This window comes from Phalangium opilio, unplaced genomic scaffold (genome assembly GCF_054372755.1).
Source record: "Phalangium opilio isolate 3A_F unplaced genomic scaffold, DU_Popi_V2 ptg000060l_1, whole genome shotgun sequence".
Lineage (NCBI taxonomy): Eukaryota > Metazoa > Arthropoda > Arachnida > Opiliones > Phalangiidae > Phalangium > Phalangium opilio.
Window position 1 is genome coordinate 1,136,452 of NW_028324177.1, and position 15,448 is coordinate 1,151,899.

The 15,448-nt window shown below is 36.0% G+C and overlaps 2 protein-coding genes across 2 annotated transcripts; one reads left to right on the forward strand and one right to left on the reverse strand.

The window, feature by feature from the left end:
• The first annotated feature begins 879 nt into the window (after positions 1 to 879).
• LOC149666139 (uncharacterized) lies at positions 880 to 7,052 on the forward strand. Its single transcript, XM_089841485.1, has 15 exons — positions 880 to 931; positions 1,941 to 2,087; positions 2,650 to 2,877; positions 2,941 to 3,028; positions 4,623 to 4,824; positions 4,908 to 5,031; positions 5,095 to 5,217; positions 5,273 to 5,485; positions 5,555 to 5,896; positions 6,113 to 6,289; positions 6,347 to 6,451; positions 6,510 to 6,638; positions 6,697 to 6,735; positions 6,792 to 6,860; positions 6,928 to 7,052. The coding sequence occupies exons 1-15, from the start codon at positions 880 to 882 to the stop codon at positions 7,050 to 7,052; spliced, it is 2,163 nt and encodes a 720-aa protein (XP_089697611.1).
• A 533-nt stretch (positions 7,053 to 7,585) lies between these two features.
• LOC149666140 (uncharacterized protein F54H12.2-like) lies at positions 7,586 to 8,830 on the reverse strand. Its single transcript, XM_089841486.1, has 3 exons — positions 8,664 to 8,830; positions 8,140 to 8,435; positions 7,586 to 8,082 (listed from the first exon to the last, which is right to left on the reverse strand). Exons 1-3 carry the CDS (start codon positions 8,828 to 8,830, stop codon positions 7,586 to 7,588), a joined length of 960 nt encoding a protein of 319 aa, XP_089697612.1.
• Between the last annotated feature and the right edge of the window lie 6,618 nt (positions 8,831 to 15,448).

The window sequence follows — 15,448 nt, forward strand, 5'->3', positions numbered from 1 at the left end:
AAAGACATTGTAATTAAAAATTAAGGAACTAAGCATTTTTTACACTCCCAGGTTTCTTCGTTTGGTTCAGTTAAAACCTTTTGGCATTTCCAATGAAACCATTTTTGGCATTTCCAATGAAACCATTTTTGGCATGTGTCGCATGAAATCATGTTTAATTTTGTTGTATTATTTTACATGTATTGCAGGACCATAATTTCTTCTTTATTTCTAATACTTCATTTATAACCCGCCAAGCATCGTCGTCCAAAAAAGTCCTTATTTCTTGTATTATCTCATTGGTTAGGGTTATATCAATTATGGCATCCGGAACATTTTCAGGCTTGGTTTCAATGTCTTTTTCCTCAAGAATGACTTCTTTTTGACTAGAGACCGAAATAATTCTTTTGAAATAAATCCCTGAATGAATCGGTGAGCCAATAGAGTTATCCGGCTAGTTGGATTTCTTGATTTCATTTTTAGTTGAATCACAAACTGGAACATCAGCTTCAGGTACACCATTGGTTTCTTGGACGGAGGTTGTAGGATTATTTGAAAGGCTGGGGGTTTTTTATCACAGTTTCGTATAGTTTTCACGGCATCTTTGGTACAATCGCTTCTCAAGGAGTTTTCTAGATCAATTTTTTCAAACCACGTTGGCTTTGCATATTTTACTCGTTGATTGGGTTTTTTATTCTTTGTTGAGAAAATCCTTTTTTGTGTTTCAATGTTTTTATTGCTTGGACCGTTATTTTTCATTTGAAAATGACTAGATATTTCCGTGTAGCCTTTGAGCTCAAGGATGTTAGCAGCATTATTAATGTGCTGCTTCGCAGTCATTAACGCATCCAGGTTCTTGCATTTTTTTTTATTTGCTCACATAGCGCCATTGTTTTAGAGATGAGGCTGTCTTTCACTGAATCAATATTGTCTTCGTTTTTGGTAGTTAAAAGTTTTAGGATGTAGTCTTTTTCAGGCTGTTCAGAATCAGTGACCTTGTTTTCAGAATCTTCATTACGTTCCAACTCTATTCTTAGTGTTTCAGAAGCTGCGATATCTTCATTTATTTCCCCAGTAATGTTACGTTTTTTCCAAAATATTGTGGTTTATCTTCATTTACTTCCCAAATAATGTTACGCCTTTTCCAAAATATTATTGTTTATCTTTATTTACTTCCGAAATAATTTACGCAATTTAGCAAAATATTATTGTTTATCTTCATTTACTTACGAAATAATCTACGCAATTTAGCAAAATATCGTTGTTTATTTTTAAAATTTGAGCTTGCTTCAAATATTTTTCTACTGTGGTATGAGAATTGTAAATGTTTCAGCGGGTGTTTAAAATTTCATAGCTATTTTTCCGTAGAGTGTGCTCCCTGATTTCCGTCGCGAGTCCTTGTTATTATATTTAACCCCCGGGTAATTTTTCAAGATCGAGGGCAGAATGCGTTTAGGCGCGTAGCAGTCTTAATTTCGGTAAGTACATGCAATTTTCAAATTTTTAAAAACTTTTTTGACCAATTTGCGGCGGGTTTAGAATTTTTTCACTATTTTTTCCGAACTCCCCGTGGTCTAATTAATCAGAATCAAGTGTTGGTTGGGTTAGTTAAGTAAAGTAAAATCCTACCTACACTTAACCATCTTAAGGAACCCCATTATGTAAGCTCTTAAGATAAGCATTTGACCGCGGGTATAAACAAGTTGGAAACCAAAATAAACCTCTCCGAGCCGAGACGAATTTACTTTCCAAACACAGGTCCGCCAGCCAATGAGACAAACCGGAAATACATAGTTCTAATCGGCGAGATATTGCCATGATCATTAGTAAAGTTTAAAGCGTTTAATAATTTCCTGCGTATCCTCCCCCGAATTCCGCTCCTTACAAAATTGCGCGGTACAATCATTTTAAAAGTCAAGTATTTCTTAAAAGCAATCTAAAAAATCTATTTAATGTTTAAGATGGAAAGTGCTTCCTGTGGGCCATTTTGGCGCGTCTACACCCGGCTAAAGAGAATGGAAATAGATGTTCAAAATATTTACCGTATGAATTCGAGTTAGATTGCAGCGACATCGAGTTTCCCTTTGAACTTAACGTGTTAAAACTACGTAAATTTGAGAGAAAAAGTAACTTGTCAATAAACATTTTCGCTTGAGAAAAGGGTGTATTCCCCCGCTATGTTAGCGAAAATCACGTAGAAGAATCACGTCAAATTGACCTCCTTTTACTTTGTAAGGGAGAAAAAAAGCACTTTTGCCTAATTAATAGTATTAGTAGGCTTTTATCGAACTTTACTAATCATAAAGCTAAAGTGTGGTATTGTCGGTATTGTTTACATCGGTTCTCCGGACCCAACGCGGAGAGAAACCACCGCGAAAACGTTCCAAATTGCGGAATTCACGAGCCCCAGAAAATTAAAATGCCGCATGGAAAACCGATTTTATCTTTCGATAAATTTGAGTGAATGTGCAGAGTTTCACACGTTATTTATTGCGATTTCGAATCTATATTGAGAAAACACGAAACGGCAGCTCCGAACGAAACTCATCATCAACCACCAAAGTTTCTGAACATATTGCATGCGGTTTTAGTTACGTTGTTATCGGGCCCGATGGTAATAATTATTATGATTTTGCTAAAGACGGTTTCTAAACACAGTAAAAATTGTAGGTTCACCTAGAAAACCGGTTACATATAGAGGGTTGGATGCGGCTAAAGTATTTATTGAAAGACTCCTGGTGGAGGAGGAGATTATTCTAAACGAAATACGTAGTATTGTATCTATGGATTTATCGTCTGAAGACTTGGAGGTGTGTAAGAAAGCTACACATTGTTACATATGTAGACACGCAGTTTCTCGGGAAGACCCCGGCGTGAAAGATCATTGCCATTTTTCAGGTGAATATTAATATATTTAAAATGCGTTAATTCAATAAATTTTACATATAATTAAATCATTAGGAGAGTTCCGGGGTGTCGCCCACCAATCCTGTAATTTGAAAATGCGTACGCCTAAATGGATCCCCGTCGTCTCACATAATTGCTCCAAGTAATAAATATTTTCCTTGTTAGAAAGATGACATAAATATACAGGGTGTATCTGAAATGGACGTAGGAGCGAAAGTATTTGGGTTCCTGGGGCCAATATAAGGCGAAACTGTGGTGTGACATTTTGTCGTACGCCAACCCATTTGCAAGTTACTTGAACCTCACACTTGCTAGTTTGCATAAATCACAGCATGTTGACTTCGTCTAAAACAGTAGGAATTAAGTTCAAGATAGGATGATTATTTCAAAATAGTGGTTGCCAGCTAAAACAAAAAAAGCCTCATAGCCATAGATTTTATAGTCAATTGTTAAGGAGTAGAAAGTTGTACAGTTGGTGACTCATAAAGAACATCAATGTAAAACAACATGTTACGATTTAGTGTGTTGAAACAACTGACCGATACTAACGGTAAACTGACACCGATAAGTAGCGCAAACTAATAAAGAACATCGACATTTTGCTTCATTCTTCAAACAATCGAAAGGTTGCATTTAGTTTAAAGATTAGGTTAATGTTGCAACTTATCGAAATCGGTATTCGTGAATAAATGTTGTTAGTGGGCGAATGTTTGGGATGCGATGTTGGGCGACGCCTGTTAAAACTGAGCAGTAAAATGCATAATTTGTAAAATTTAATCCTTATAAAATCAACAAATAATGAAGAAACCTAAATGTTGAAAATTTATTTGTTATGGTTCTAAGTGACCAAAAAAGGGAATATTCCATTCTCCAAAAAATTACAGTGAGGGAGTAATGGCGTATTTTTTGGGCCTCACCCGAAACTTCACCCGTAACAAATTAGGTACGCTATGTTGAATAGCGTACTTAGGAGTGGGCTTCATGAAACCTAACATTCCTTCTCAAGGTCACACACTACAAACTTGTTCGAGAAAGGGTTGGAAGGCTCGTGATTGGCCTACACTGATCACGAGGTACTACCAAAAGTAATAGCAGAGAAAAATTTAAGAAGAAATTTTCGTTCTTATTCTATGAAAATTGCCAATAAAAACGGTAAAAAAGGTTCTGCTTTTAAAGGTTCAGAGTGTTTTAAATTGCTAAATTGTTAAAAATTGCTAATTTAATGGAAACAAGACGTCGCCGGATATGTAGTCTTGCACACAAAACAAAATGAACGCTTTTGCAACCTTTCGATTGTTTAAATAATGAAGGAAAAGTCGGTGTTCCTTATTAGACTGCGCTACTTATCGCTGTCAGTTTCCCGTTAGTATCGGTTAGTTGTTTCAACAAACTTATCGTAACATGTTGTTTTACAATGATGTTCGTTATGAGTCACCAGATGTACAAATTTCTACTTCTTAAAAATTGGCTATGGCTATGAGGCTTTTTTGTTTAAGCTGGCAACCACAAATTTGCAAAAATCATCCTATCTTAAACCTAATTCCTACTGTTTTAGACGAAGTCAGCATGCTGTGATTTATGCAAAGTAGCAAGTGTTAGGTTCAAGTAACTTCCAAATGGGTTGACGTACGACAAAATGTCATACCACAGTTTCGCCTTATATTGGCCCCAGGAACCTAAGTACTTCCGCTCCTACGTCCATTTCAGATACACCCTGTATAATATTTAATTCATAGATATGATAGTCACTTAATCATTCAAAAACTGGGGTTGCAGAAGGATGAAAAGTTATTCTGTATTCCATCCAATACCGAAACGTACATTTCTTTCGGTATTGGAAAGCTACATTTCATCGACTCTCTGCGGTTTCTACCCGCTTCGCTCGAAAACTTAGTACCCAACATAGCGCAGGAAGGGGCTGAAAATTCCCCCGGCTACGTGAGTTTTATACTCCGGGACAAGTAGAGCTCATCCTGAGAAAATTATCATATCCATACGAATATATCGACTCGATTAAAAAGTTTTATGAATGTCAAATTCCTCCCAAAGAAGCGTATTTTAGCGCTTTAACTGGTGAAGGCATATCGGACGAAAGTTATGAGCATGCTAAATCTGTATGGAGAGGTTTTAACATTAAAAATCTCGGTAAGTTTTATTATTAATTAATATTAATTTAATATATTAAATTCTATTAAAACATGTAATTAGGCGAACTTCTTGACCTTTACGTTCAAATCGATACGCTTCAACTCGCTACGGTCTTTGAAAAATTCCGTGATATGTGCATGCAATATTACGGTATTGACTGTGCCCATTCATACACCGGACCTGGTAATATTTAAAACTTTAATGTAGTTTTCATTTTTATCGAAATATTTCCGCGCAGGGTTCGCGTGGCAAGCAGCGCTCAAAATGACGGACGAAAAATTAGAGTTGATTTTAGACCCTGACATTCATTTGTTCCTTGAACGGGGTATAAGGGGTGGGGTATCGATGATCTCCAATAGACACGCCATAGCGAATAATAAACACCTCGAAAAGTACGATTCTACCAAACCTAGCAATTACATTATGTATCTGGATTTAAATAATTTATATGGTATGTTTCTAAAGATTTTCAACCTCTTTAAAATAGATTGGTTTCTTATATTTAATTTATTTACTGAAGGAATTATGATGATGGATTTTCTCCCTATGAATGGATTCACTCGGGTGGAAACCGAAACTCTACTGGATTATGCTGAGAAAATCGTACTTAACACGTCTGACGAGTCTGGATACGGCTTTATAATACAGTGCACTCTGGAATATCCCAAATCAATACATAACGAACATAACTGCCTAGAGTCAAAAAAAATTACTGTCGGTATGTTCTCACCATACTATAAATTGCTTATGGAAGAAAATGGAATGACATTAAAAGATACGCCGCCGAAATTAGTCCCCAATTTAGATACAAAAGAATCGTACGTCTTACACTATGGAAACTTGAAATACTACATAGAAAAGGGTTTGAAATTAACCAAGGTAGATAAGATTTTAACGTTCAACCAAGGGCCCTGGTTACGTCCTTACATCGTCTTTAACACCGAAAAAAGGAAGCAAGCGGCGAATGATTTCGAGAAAAATTATTTAAATACCTCGTAAATTCCGTTTTCGGTATGTAATTAAACACAATTAAAATATCTATCGTCGCATTATTATTAATACGCACATTCTGTATAAGGTAAAACGATGGAAAATATGAGGAATAGAATACATTTTATTCTAACTTCCGACCCAAAGTTTGCTACAAAAAAAGCGTCATCCCCAGCCTATAAAAGCTTTACGATGTTCCACCATGAATTAGTAGGCATTCAGATGATCAAAAAAACTTCGACATTAGACCGCCCAATATATACAGGTATTTCGACTGTTTCAAATAATGTACAATATCTATATCTAATATTTTTCCAAACAGGGTTTACCATTTTGGACCTGAGTAAAATCGTTTTATTCCGTTTTCATTATGATTTCATGAGAGCGAATTATGGGAATAGAGCTCAGTTACAGTTTACAGATACAGGTAAATTTTCGTGTGAATATAATTAGTTTGTGTAATGTAAATTTTTTTATATTTATAGACAGTTTGATGTACAACATCAAAACCGAGGATGTTTTCCAAGATTTTTCTGAACATTCAGACCTTTTCGATTTTTCAGGCTATCCTAAAACACACCCAGTTTATAGCGAAAAAAATAAGAAAGTCTTGGGTATGATTTTTGTGTTTATATACTTTACAACTCATTCTAACCGCGATAATAAATTTAGGAAAAATGAAGGATGAGATGGATTCTGAGATTATCAAAGGTATGGCCCACCGTTAAATGAGAACTAGAGAAGCCATTAAAATCTAAATTTTCTAGAGTTTATCGGTTTGAGACCCAAGCTTTACTCGATTTTGAGTGAGAGAGGAGAGAAGAAAACTGCGAAAGGCATTTGCAGAAGAACCGTCAAAAGAAGTATTACGCATTCAGACTACCGGGATTGTCTTTTCAACAGAACCGCGTCAATGTGAACGATGCAGCGGATTGCCAGCGAGAAACATAATATATACTGTTAGACAGAAGAAATTAGCTCTTAACCCATGTGATAATAAAAAGTACTTACTTTCTTCGGGTATATGAACGCTAGCCTACGGGCATTATTACATAAAAATGTTAAAAAAAAAGAATAAATAAACAAGTAATGGAAAAAATCTATAGTTTTATTGAATATCTTTTATAGATAAATACCCGAATCATACAATCATTATAATTTTTATTCTTTGAAAATCTAGATATAATTTCAAACATCTCAATACCTCTACAGCGGAAAAGACCGAAATACACACAAAAACACCCACATGTCATACTAGAATTACCTTGTAACTGCATTGAATTATACGTGACAGTTTTACTATTTCTTTCGACGAAATCCGAAAACTGAAAGATGTCGGGTGGATTCCCGAAAGAATCCCAGAATTCCGCGTTTCCGGATCTTGAAAAGTACACCCCACACCAATGGACCCCGCTACTATTATCGAGGGCGGTATTTATAACGTATAAAGAGGGAAATGAGATAACGTGTTTTGCCACTGTATTGGCGGCAAAAACCCCCTTGAAAATTCCCTTAGTATGTTTATCTTTCGTTAAAATGTTTCTTATTTGAATGGTGTCCATTATTCTATCGTAACCGTTCGATTACGGTCTATTTCCATTAAACTTTGAAATTCGGCGTATAAAACTACCGCGACCGTTTCTGGAAGTGCAACTGCAAATTTTAATTCTAATCTTAAATTTCCGTTTTTAATCGAATGAAAATGGGATGCGTTAGATACCAAATCGGGGGTGAGATCGTAGCAATAGAAACAATTCCCGGCGGGGTACTCTTCCCTGTTTATCTGATTTCCCTCGTCCAACTGAAACTGACCGGTCATTAACGTTAAGTTATAAAACGACTGAATGTAGCAATTTTCGGCATAATTTGGGGTGAGAGGTTTATGCGGGATGGAACTACCGTCCACGAACACGCCAATGTGATTCAAATTAAAATGTTGGAAGTTAATTGGGTTCGATTTCAACTCGCCCAAGAAAGCTGTTTGCTTCACTATGACTACAACCAACAGGCGGGGAATTGCCCCTGTAAATAAATGGTCTTGCACCACACTCATATTACCTTTAGGAATTGAAAAAGAAGTACACTCAGTTCTAGTAAATGGGTATTTGGCCCTACTTGTTTGCAAGATTCTAGCGTGGGCGAGGGGCACTTCGGACACTAATTTCACGCGTCTTATAAACAGAGAGGCAGATTTTATATTTACCGTACAGGGTTCTGTACCGAGCAGACAAAAGTCGGTATTCGGCTTTCCGAAAACGAATTTTAAATCTACCAAATTAATTAGATACCTAGGTTGGTTGCATATGTCAATATGTAGCGAACCTATTAAATCTATAACACCCTTTCTAGCCAATGTAGCTCTTTTTTCGAATCCTTTTTCGAATCGAAGTTGTTGAAATGCGGCGTGGAGTCTTTATAATACAAACCCGAAGTGAGGTAACTATCACCATAAGTCAATAACGTTTGAATATAGCTTTTTTAAGGATAATTTTGAGCTGAGGGTGTCACCGATTTTTCATTCAAAAAAAGATGGACTTCCGGGAACAGACTATGCAGAAATAAGTTAATCGATGCTTTTACGTCTGCAGGCGATATCACCGTCCCATCGACGGCGGTGACTGCGGCTTTCGGTAGGGTACCGTCCGTTTTCTTGAATTCTACCTGTACTTGGAATAAGTGTTTTCGATATATCAATGTAAGTTTCAGAATTCCCGCTATTGAGAAACGTCATCGGTGAGTTGTTGGTTATGCTCGAAATTGGATTGAATTCCACCCATTCTCCGGATGTGATACCAGTTTGTGTCATAGGTATTTCGAAAATATTCAATTCCGAATTCACACAGCTCTGTGAATTAGGGTGTAGTAAGCTCATTTTTGCCTCGAAAAAATATCTGCGAGAGAAGGTATTTTAATTTTTCAACTTCTCTTCCCAGCTTTTCTAGGCGTGAGATTATTTTTTCCGGGTCGTTTCCTTTTATTACGGTAACCGCTACCCGTCATTTTATCTATCTGGTTAGCGGCGGATATAATGGTTTCTTTCCCTGCCGTTTTGAGCCTGTTTCTTAGAGATTCCTGAATGGGTACTCCTCTTACCGTGTCTGAGGCTACTTTAGCCCCCGTTTTAAGAAACCTTTTTCCTAAATATGTCATACCCCGATTGAGTAGGGGCATGGCACTTCGAAAGGCGTTAGAAATGAAATTTCCTAATCCGTACCCTCTCATTACACTTTGATCCGAGTAAGTTTGTATATGTCCCATCCCCGCCTGGTTTAAGAACAGATGTTCAAAATCGTCTACGGTATGGTGTCTACTTTCCCTCATTTTGTTGGTGTATATCCTTCCCTTATTCTGCTAAGAATGGCTGAGGGTGTTAGTTGCGTCCGGTATTTAACTTGGGGTATTCTATGAGGCGTGAAGTAGGTTTTAAGCTTCATTTTGAACATAATATCATAATTTTACTTCCATTATTTCGTTTGGCCATGTTTTTGCAAGCCGGGACAACTCGGGACGTGCTAAAATGAGTTTCTAATACTATTCCTATGTAAATGGTTTCGAAAGTGAACTGTATTTAGGAGTCGTTTTCTAAATGTTTCCGATTTATATTAACTTGGGGTATTCTATGAGGCGTGAAGTAGGTTTTGAGCTTCATTTTGAACCTAATTTCATAATTTTACTTAAATTATTTCGTTTGGCATGTTTTTACAAGCCGGGACAACTCGGGACGTGCTAAAATAAGTTTCTAATACTATTCCTATGTAAAATGGTTTCGAAAGTGAACTGTATTTAGGAGTCGTTTTCTAAATGTTTCTGATTTATATTAACTTGGGGTTATGAGGCGTGAAGTAGGTTTTGAGCTTCATTTTGAACATAATTTCATTATTTTAAACTGCATTGTTTCACTCTCACTAAATATTTTAAATTTGGCTCTTGGTACTTTTTTGTGTTATTTAAAAATATTACACCGGTATTGTTTGTTTTCTAAAATAACATTAAACATTATATATGTGCGTAATGTTAATAAGTATTTTGCATTTCAATAAACAATTTTTAAACTGTGAATGTTCGTCATGTCATCTGTAGTTACAACTTAATACTCTACGACTAACTCGTTTATATTGGAGGTGTTTAACCTTTTCAAACTTTTGGGAAATGTTTTGTATTAAATTGTCCGGAAGAGGGGGAACTAGGCGTTTCACAATAGTCTCTGCCATTTTCTGGATGTGTTGTTGAATTCCACAGTTTAATACAGGGCTCTTTTCAAGCTTGGGAATTAATAGAGACTCTACTTTTTTTTCAGGATTCTTGATCTTGGCAAGTACGGTATTGTAGCTTCGACAAAATTTTGAATCACCTCGAGTGTCGCTACAAAAGCTCTACTATGGGGTACCGAGGATTCCGTCTAGTAGCTATGTTAATGAGGCCAAATCGAGGTGAAACAGATGCTGGCACACTTATATTTACATATCAACATGCCTCAAAACTATCATCCTTTTCACAGAAGCTAAGAATTACCCCTCCCATGTAGGCCAAACTAGCTCGCCTGATGGTAGGGGACTGGATTTTAGGGAACTGGGCAAGTTCATCAAGTGTATCCATGGTATTGTCAGGTATAACTTTTGAGACATCAGAGAGTAAGGATGTCCCTATAACACCAAAAATTTTACCCCCCTTCTTTCCCCCTTTTCAGGGGGAGGGGGTAAAATTTTTGGTGTTATAGAGACATCCCTGGGGTTGGGGGGAGCTTCACCCTTTAGGGGGGAGGGGGAATTGGGGGGATGGATGACGTCATGTGATGGTGTTGGCGGGGGGAGATGGGGGGATTGATGACATCACGTGATGGTTTTGGCGGGAAATTTGAATTGTTGAGCCACCTGGTGGTGGTTTTCTTGATGACGTCATGGCTAATTTTTGATGACGTCACGTGGCTGATACCTGTAGAGATAGGCTTATGCTATTGTTGATCCTGAAAAAGATGGGCTTATGCTAGGTTATTCTATGGAATATCTTGAAAGATAGGCTTATGCTAGGCTTATTCTATGTTAGATCCTGGGTGGTTTATGCAATTATAGATCTTAAAATATAGGTTTATGATAGGCTTATTCTATGGTAATCGTGAAAGATAGGCTTATGCTATATTAGATCATGAAAAAGATAGACTTATTATATGGTAGATCCTGGCAGGCTTATGCTGTATTAGATTCTTTGGTAAATGCTGCAAAAATATACTCTTAAGCCAGGTTATTCTATGATAGTGCCTAGGCGTTTTACAATAGCTTCGTACATGCATTTAATAACTTGATCATTCAAAGGTTGTAGTGAAATTTCATAAAACTAAATTTCCCGTTCAGTTTCCCTGCCTCGGCCTTTGTTAGAGTGAAGACGCTACCCTCGTTGAATACTATATTCCCCTCCATAACGGTTACTTTTATTTTCAAGTTTAAGTAACGATAATTACCCAAGTCGCCAGTTTCCAACGCTGAATAGATCTCCGTCCACTCCTCCATAAATTCCTTCAAAACGTCTTCCGAGATGCTAACAATGGTTCCATCCATTTTTTTTTGTCAAAAGTAGGCTTGGCTCGTATCACCCCCGAAAACGGCATAACATTCATGCCCATAGTCTAACGAGTGCATTTGCGCGGTTTTCTTCAGAGTAAGGGTTGATATTTAGCCTGAGGGTATATTGACTGATGCTTGTCTTTTTTATTGTCCTTTATTGGCTACATACCAGGTGTTTTAGGACCTTAAAAGGGGGCGTGGCTAAAGCGTAACGAATGGAATTTATCCCCATCGGCTTTTTATTTATAGGTATACACGACCAGACGCGTTTTAATGACGTCACGTGTCTAAACCTTAGGCTTATGCTCTAGTAATTCTTGAAACATAGGCTTTTGCTAGGTTTATTCTTGGTAAATGCTGAAAAATATAGTCTTATGCTAAGTTTTTCTATGTTAGATCCTGGAAAAAATAGGCTTATGCTAGGTTATTTTAGTTGTATAGGCGGAAGAATTAGAGTTTGTATTAGGTTTAAAACATTTAATGAGCACGAAAATCTGATTTTTCATAGAAATATTACTACAGTTTTTTTCATTCGAATACTACTAAAATACAAATGAATATTGATTAAAATACTGGCATTTATATAATACTATCTTAAAAAATACCAATGTTACCATGCACAAGTGCCTTATTATATACTAATACTGAATTTCATACGAATAATACTAAAATACACGTGATTTATATAAAATACATGCAAAGGTTATGCTGACTACTACTAAATTACCAATGAATATTGATTAAAATAAGAGCATTTATATAAAACAACCTAAAAAAACACCAATTTTACCGTGCACAAGTGCCTTATTAGAAACTAATACTGATTTTCATACAAACAATATTAAATTACACGTGATTTATATAAAATGCATGCAAAGGTTATAGCTGACTACTACTAAAATACCCATGAATATTGATTAAAATACGGGCATTTATATAATACTACCTAAAAAATCACTAATTTTACCCTTAGAAACTAATACTGAATTTCGTACGAATAATACTAAATTACACGTGATTTATATAAAATACATGCAAACGTTATAGCTTACTTCTCCTACTAAAATAAACATGAATATTGATTGAAATACTGGCATTTATATAATACTACCTTAAAAAACACAAATTTTACCATGCACAAGTGGCTTATTATTTTTAAAAGGTGACACATTTATTTTTTAAAAATACAAAAGAGATTACAAAGAGTATTTCTTAACAAAAGGATTAAGTTATTCTTTACGGGCGCGTTTCAACATGTTTGTAAGATGACGTCATTCTTCAAACAATCTCGTCCAAACTCTGAAACCAGAGATTAAAGAATTTCAGCATTCGCAAGATCAATGAAATAAATAGTACAATAAGTAGTTTTTAGGGGGTTGTACTCCAAGATCTGGCGTATTCTTGTCAACCTTTGTGTACTTGCCTCCATAACAACTCAAAACATGCAATGGGGATGGGGAGAACGTAGCAACCTCCCGCACCTAATGGTAACGGACCCTTCAGCGTGTAAGAGTGAGTTATTTTTACAATCATGCCGTTAACATCTTTGTTTATCTCCTTCCCCCTCCCACCCCCTTGGGTGGAGTATATACCGTTAAGAAATGTATCCTAAATTCTTAATCGGTGCTAAATTAAAAGTTTTTTTTTTGGTGAAACATAGAGTAATTTTGATATATTTAGCTAAAATTTAACTCAACGTTTTTAACAATTTGAAATGTTTTTCAAATGCCGCTTTTCGTTTCGGTAAAATGTATCCTAAACGACTGATTTCGTTTCGGTGGTTTATTCATTTTCCCATGTATTTCTATGGGATTTTAGGAATTGTAAATTAGCGTTTTCGTTTCGAAGAAATGTATCGTAGTTGATCAAAAACGTTTCGATTGTTTTTTACTTCTAACACGAAATGCGTTGTGAATGATGCTTCTTTCAATACCGTTTTACGTTTTCCCCCGAATTTTTGATTACGCTGCCGATAATTTCGATAAATATAGTACGTTTAGGTCAATGCTTCGGTGTAATGATATATTGCCTTTTTGTTGACGCAACGGAAACATCTCAAAATTGTTGAGACTTGTCCTAATAAGGCCCTCGGGGCAAACACCTGTAATCAATTAAATGCTTGAACCCCCTTGTAGGATGAATCACCAGCCCCTATTAATAAAGCAATAAATCACTCTAAAAATAAATTCCATTGATAACCTTGCACTACAAATGGTTCTACCCCCCCCTCCCAAAGCCATTAAGACACGTCTGAACGTGTATACTTATAAATAAAAAACAGATGGAGATAAAGGTTTACCCTCCCCCCCTTTCAATTTCATAAAACCTGGTGGGTGGTCCAATTAAAGAAAGGACAAAATAAATTCCTTTAATAACAATAAAACTGGTTCGACCACGCCCCCAAAAGCCATTACGACACGTCTGAACGTGTTTACGTATAAGTAAAAGACAGATTGGGATAAATTCTTTTGTTATGAACCATGTTCGACCCCCTCCTCCCCCTTAATGTCATATAACACACACCTGGGTGGCCAAAAGGGGCTTTTGTAAACTATAGAGAGTCATTTCACTTCCGAACTCTCTAGAGAAAGGTTGGTGACATTCTAGTAAGAAATCACGTGTTTCCTCCGATGCACCTTACGTAATATGTAATTCTTGTTTTGGTAAAAATGTCCCTTAAAATGTGTGCTAAATAGAAAACATATGAGACAGTCTAGCCATATTCGTGTATACTTTACTCGGAAATGTTAAGATCGGTAAGTTTTTTAGCATAATAAGTTATATTCCGGTATATTTCATTCATCTGACCACATCTCTTTCGGTATGGCCGAAAATGTTCATGAAAACCTCAAAAAATAGGGTATGCCCCCATGCCACGTACGGGTCATCTACACTGCCCTCATTGTGCTGGGACTTTAAAAGACGTGCCTGACTGCGGCCAATTAAATTATTTCTGCACATCACGTGACTGTGCGCACTTCAGACAGACCTTATCCGTATGTCGACCTATAAAGAGCGAAGACATCTTCTTGACGAGCGAAACTTTTGTACTCTGTGCGGTGAGTTTAAATACCGGATTAAGGACTTGTGCCCGTGTTACAGATGGACTGATGATTCACCAGAGATTTAAGTCAGGCACGGCAGTGACTTTTGAGATGCAATAGAATTTTGGAAGCATCATAGTTAATACAAATCAACTTTTGCTTCATAAAAAAAGGGTATGTTTCACTTTGCATCATAACAATGTTTGTATTTTAGTCCAAATTCATGTGTACTTTAGTAATAGTCAGCTATAACCTTTGCATGTATTTTATATAAATCACGTGTAATCTAGTATTATTCGTATGAAATTCAGTATTAGTTTATAATAAGCCACTTGAGCATGATAAAATTGGTGTTTTTTAAGGTAGTATTATATAAATGCCAGTATTTTATTCAATATTCATGTGTATTTTAGTAGTAGTCAGCTATAACGTTTGCATGTATTTTATATAAATCACGTGTAATTTAGTATTATTCGTATGAAATTCAGTATTAGTTTCTAATAAGCCACTCGTGCAGGATAAAATTGGTGATTTTTTAGGTAGTATTATATAAATGCCAGTATTTTAATCAATATTCATGGGTATTTTAGTAGTAGTAGTCAGCTATAACCTTTGCATGTATTTTATATAAATCACGTGTAATTTAGTATTGTTTGTATTAAGTTCAACATTAGTATATAATAAGGCACTTGAGCAGGGTAAAATTGGTGTTTTTTAAGGTAGTATTATATAAATGCCAGTATTTTTTTCAATATTCATGTGTATTTTAGTAGTAATCAGCTATAACGTTTGCATGTATTTTATATAAATCACGTGTAATTT

Excerpts from the sequence above, each read along its gene's own strand:
- LOC149666139 (XM_089841485.1), top strand. The coding sequence starts at position 880 with ATGAGGCTGTCTTTCACTGAATCAATATTGTCTTCGTTTTTGGTAGTT. Across the intron at positions 2,088-2,649 it reads ACTTAACGTGTTAAAACTAC|GTTCACCTAGAAAACCGGTT; the intron begins GTAAATTTGAGA and ends TAAAAATTGTAG. Across the intron at positions 6,736-6,791 it reads GGATTCTGAGATTATCAAAG|AGTTTATCGGTTTGAGACCC; the intron begins GTATGGCCCACC and ends TAAATTTTCTAG.
- LOC149666140 (XM_089841486.1), bottom strand. The coding sequence starts at position 8,830 with ATGACACAAACTGGTATCACATCCGGAGAATGGGTGGAATTCAATCCA. Across the intron at positions 8,436-8,663 it reads AGAATTCAAGAAAACGGACG|ACTCCACGCCGCATTTCAAC; the intron begins GTACCCTACCGA and ends TGTATTATAAAG. Across the intron at positions 8,083-8,139 it reads CGCTAGAATCTTGCAAACAA|GTAATATGAGTGTGGTGCAA; the intron begins GTAGGGCCAAAT and ends CAATTCCTAAAG.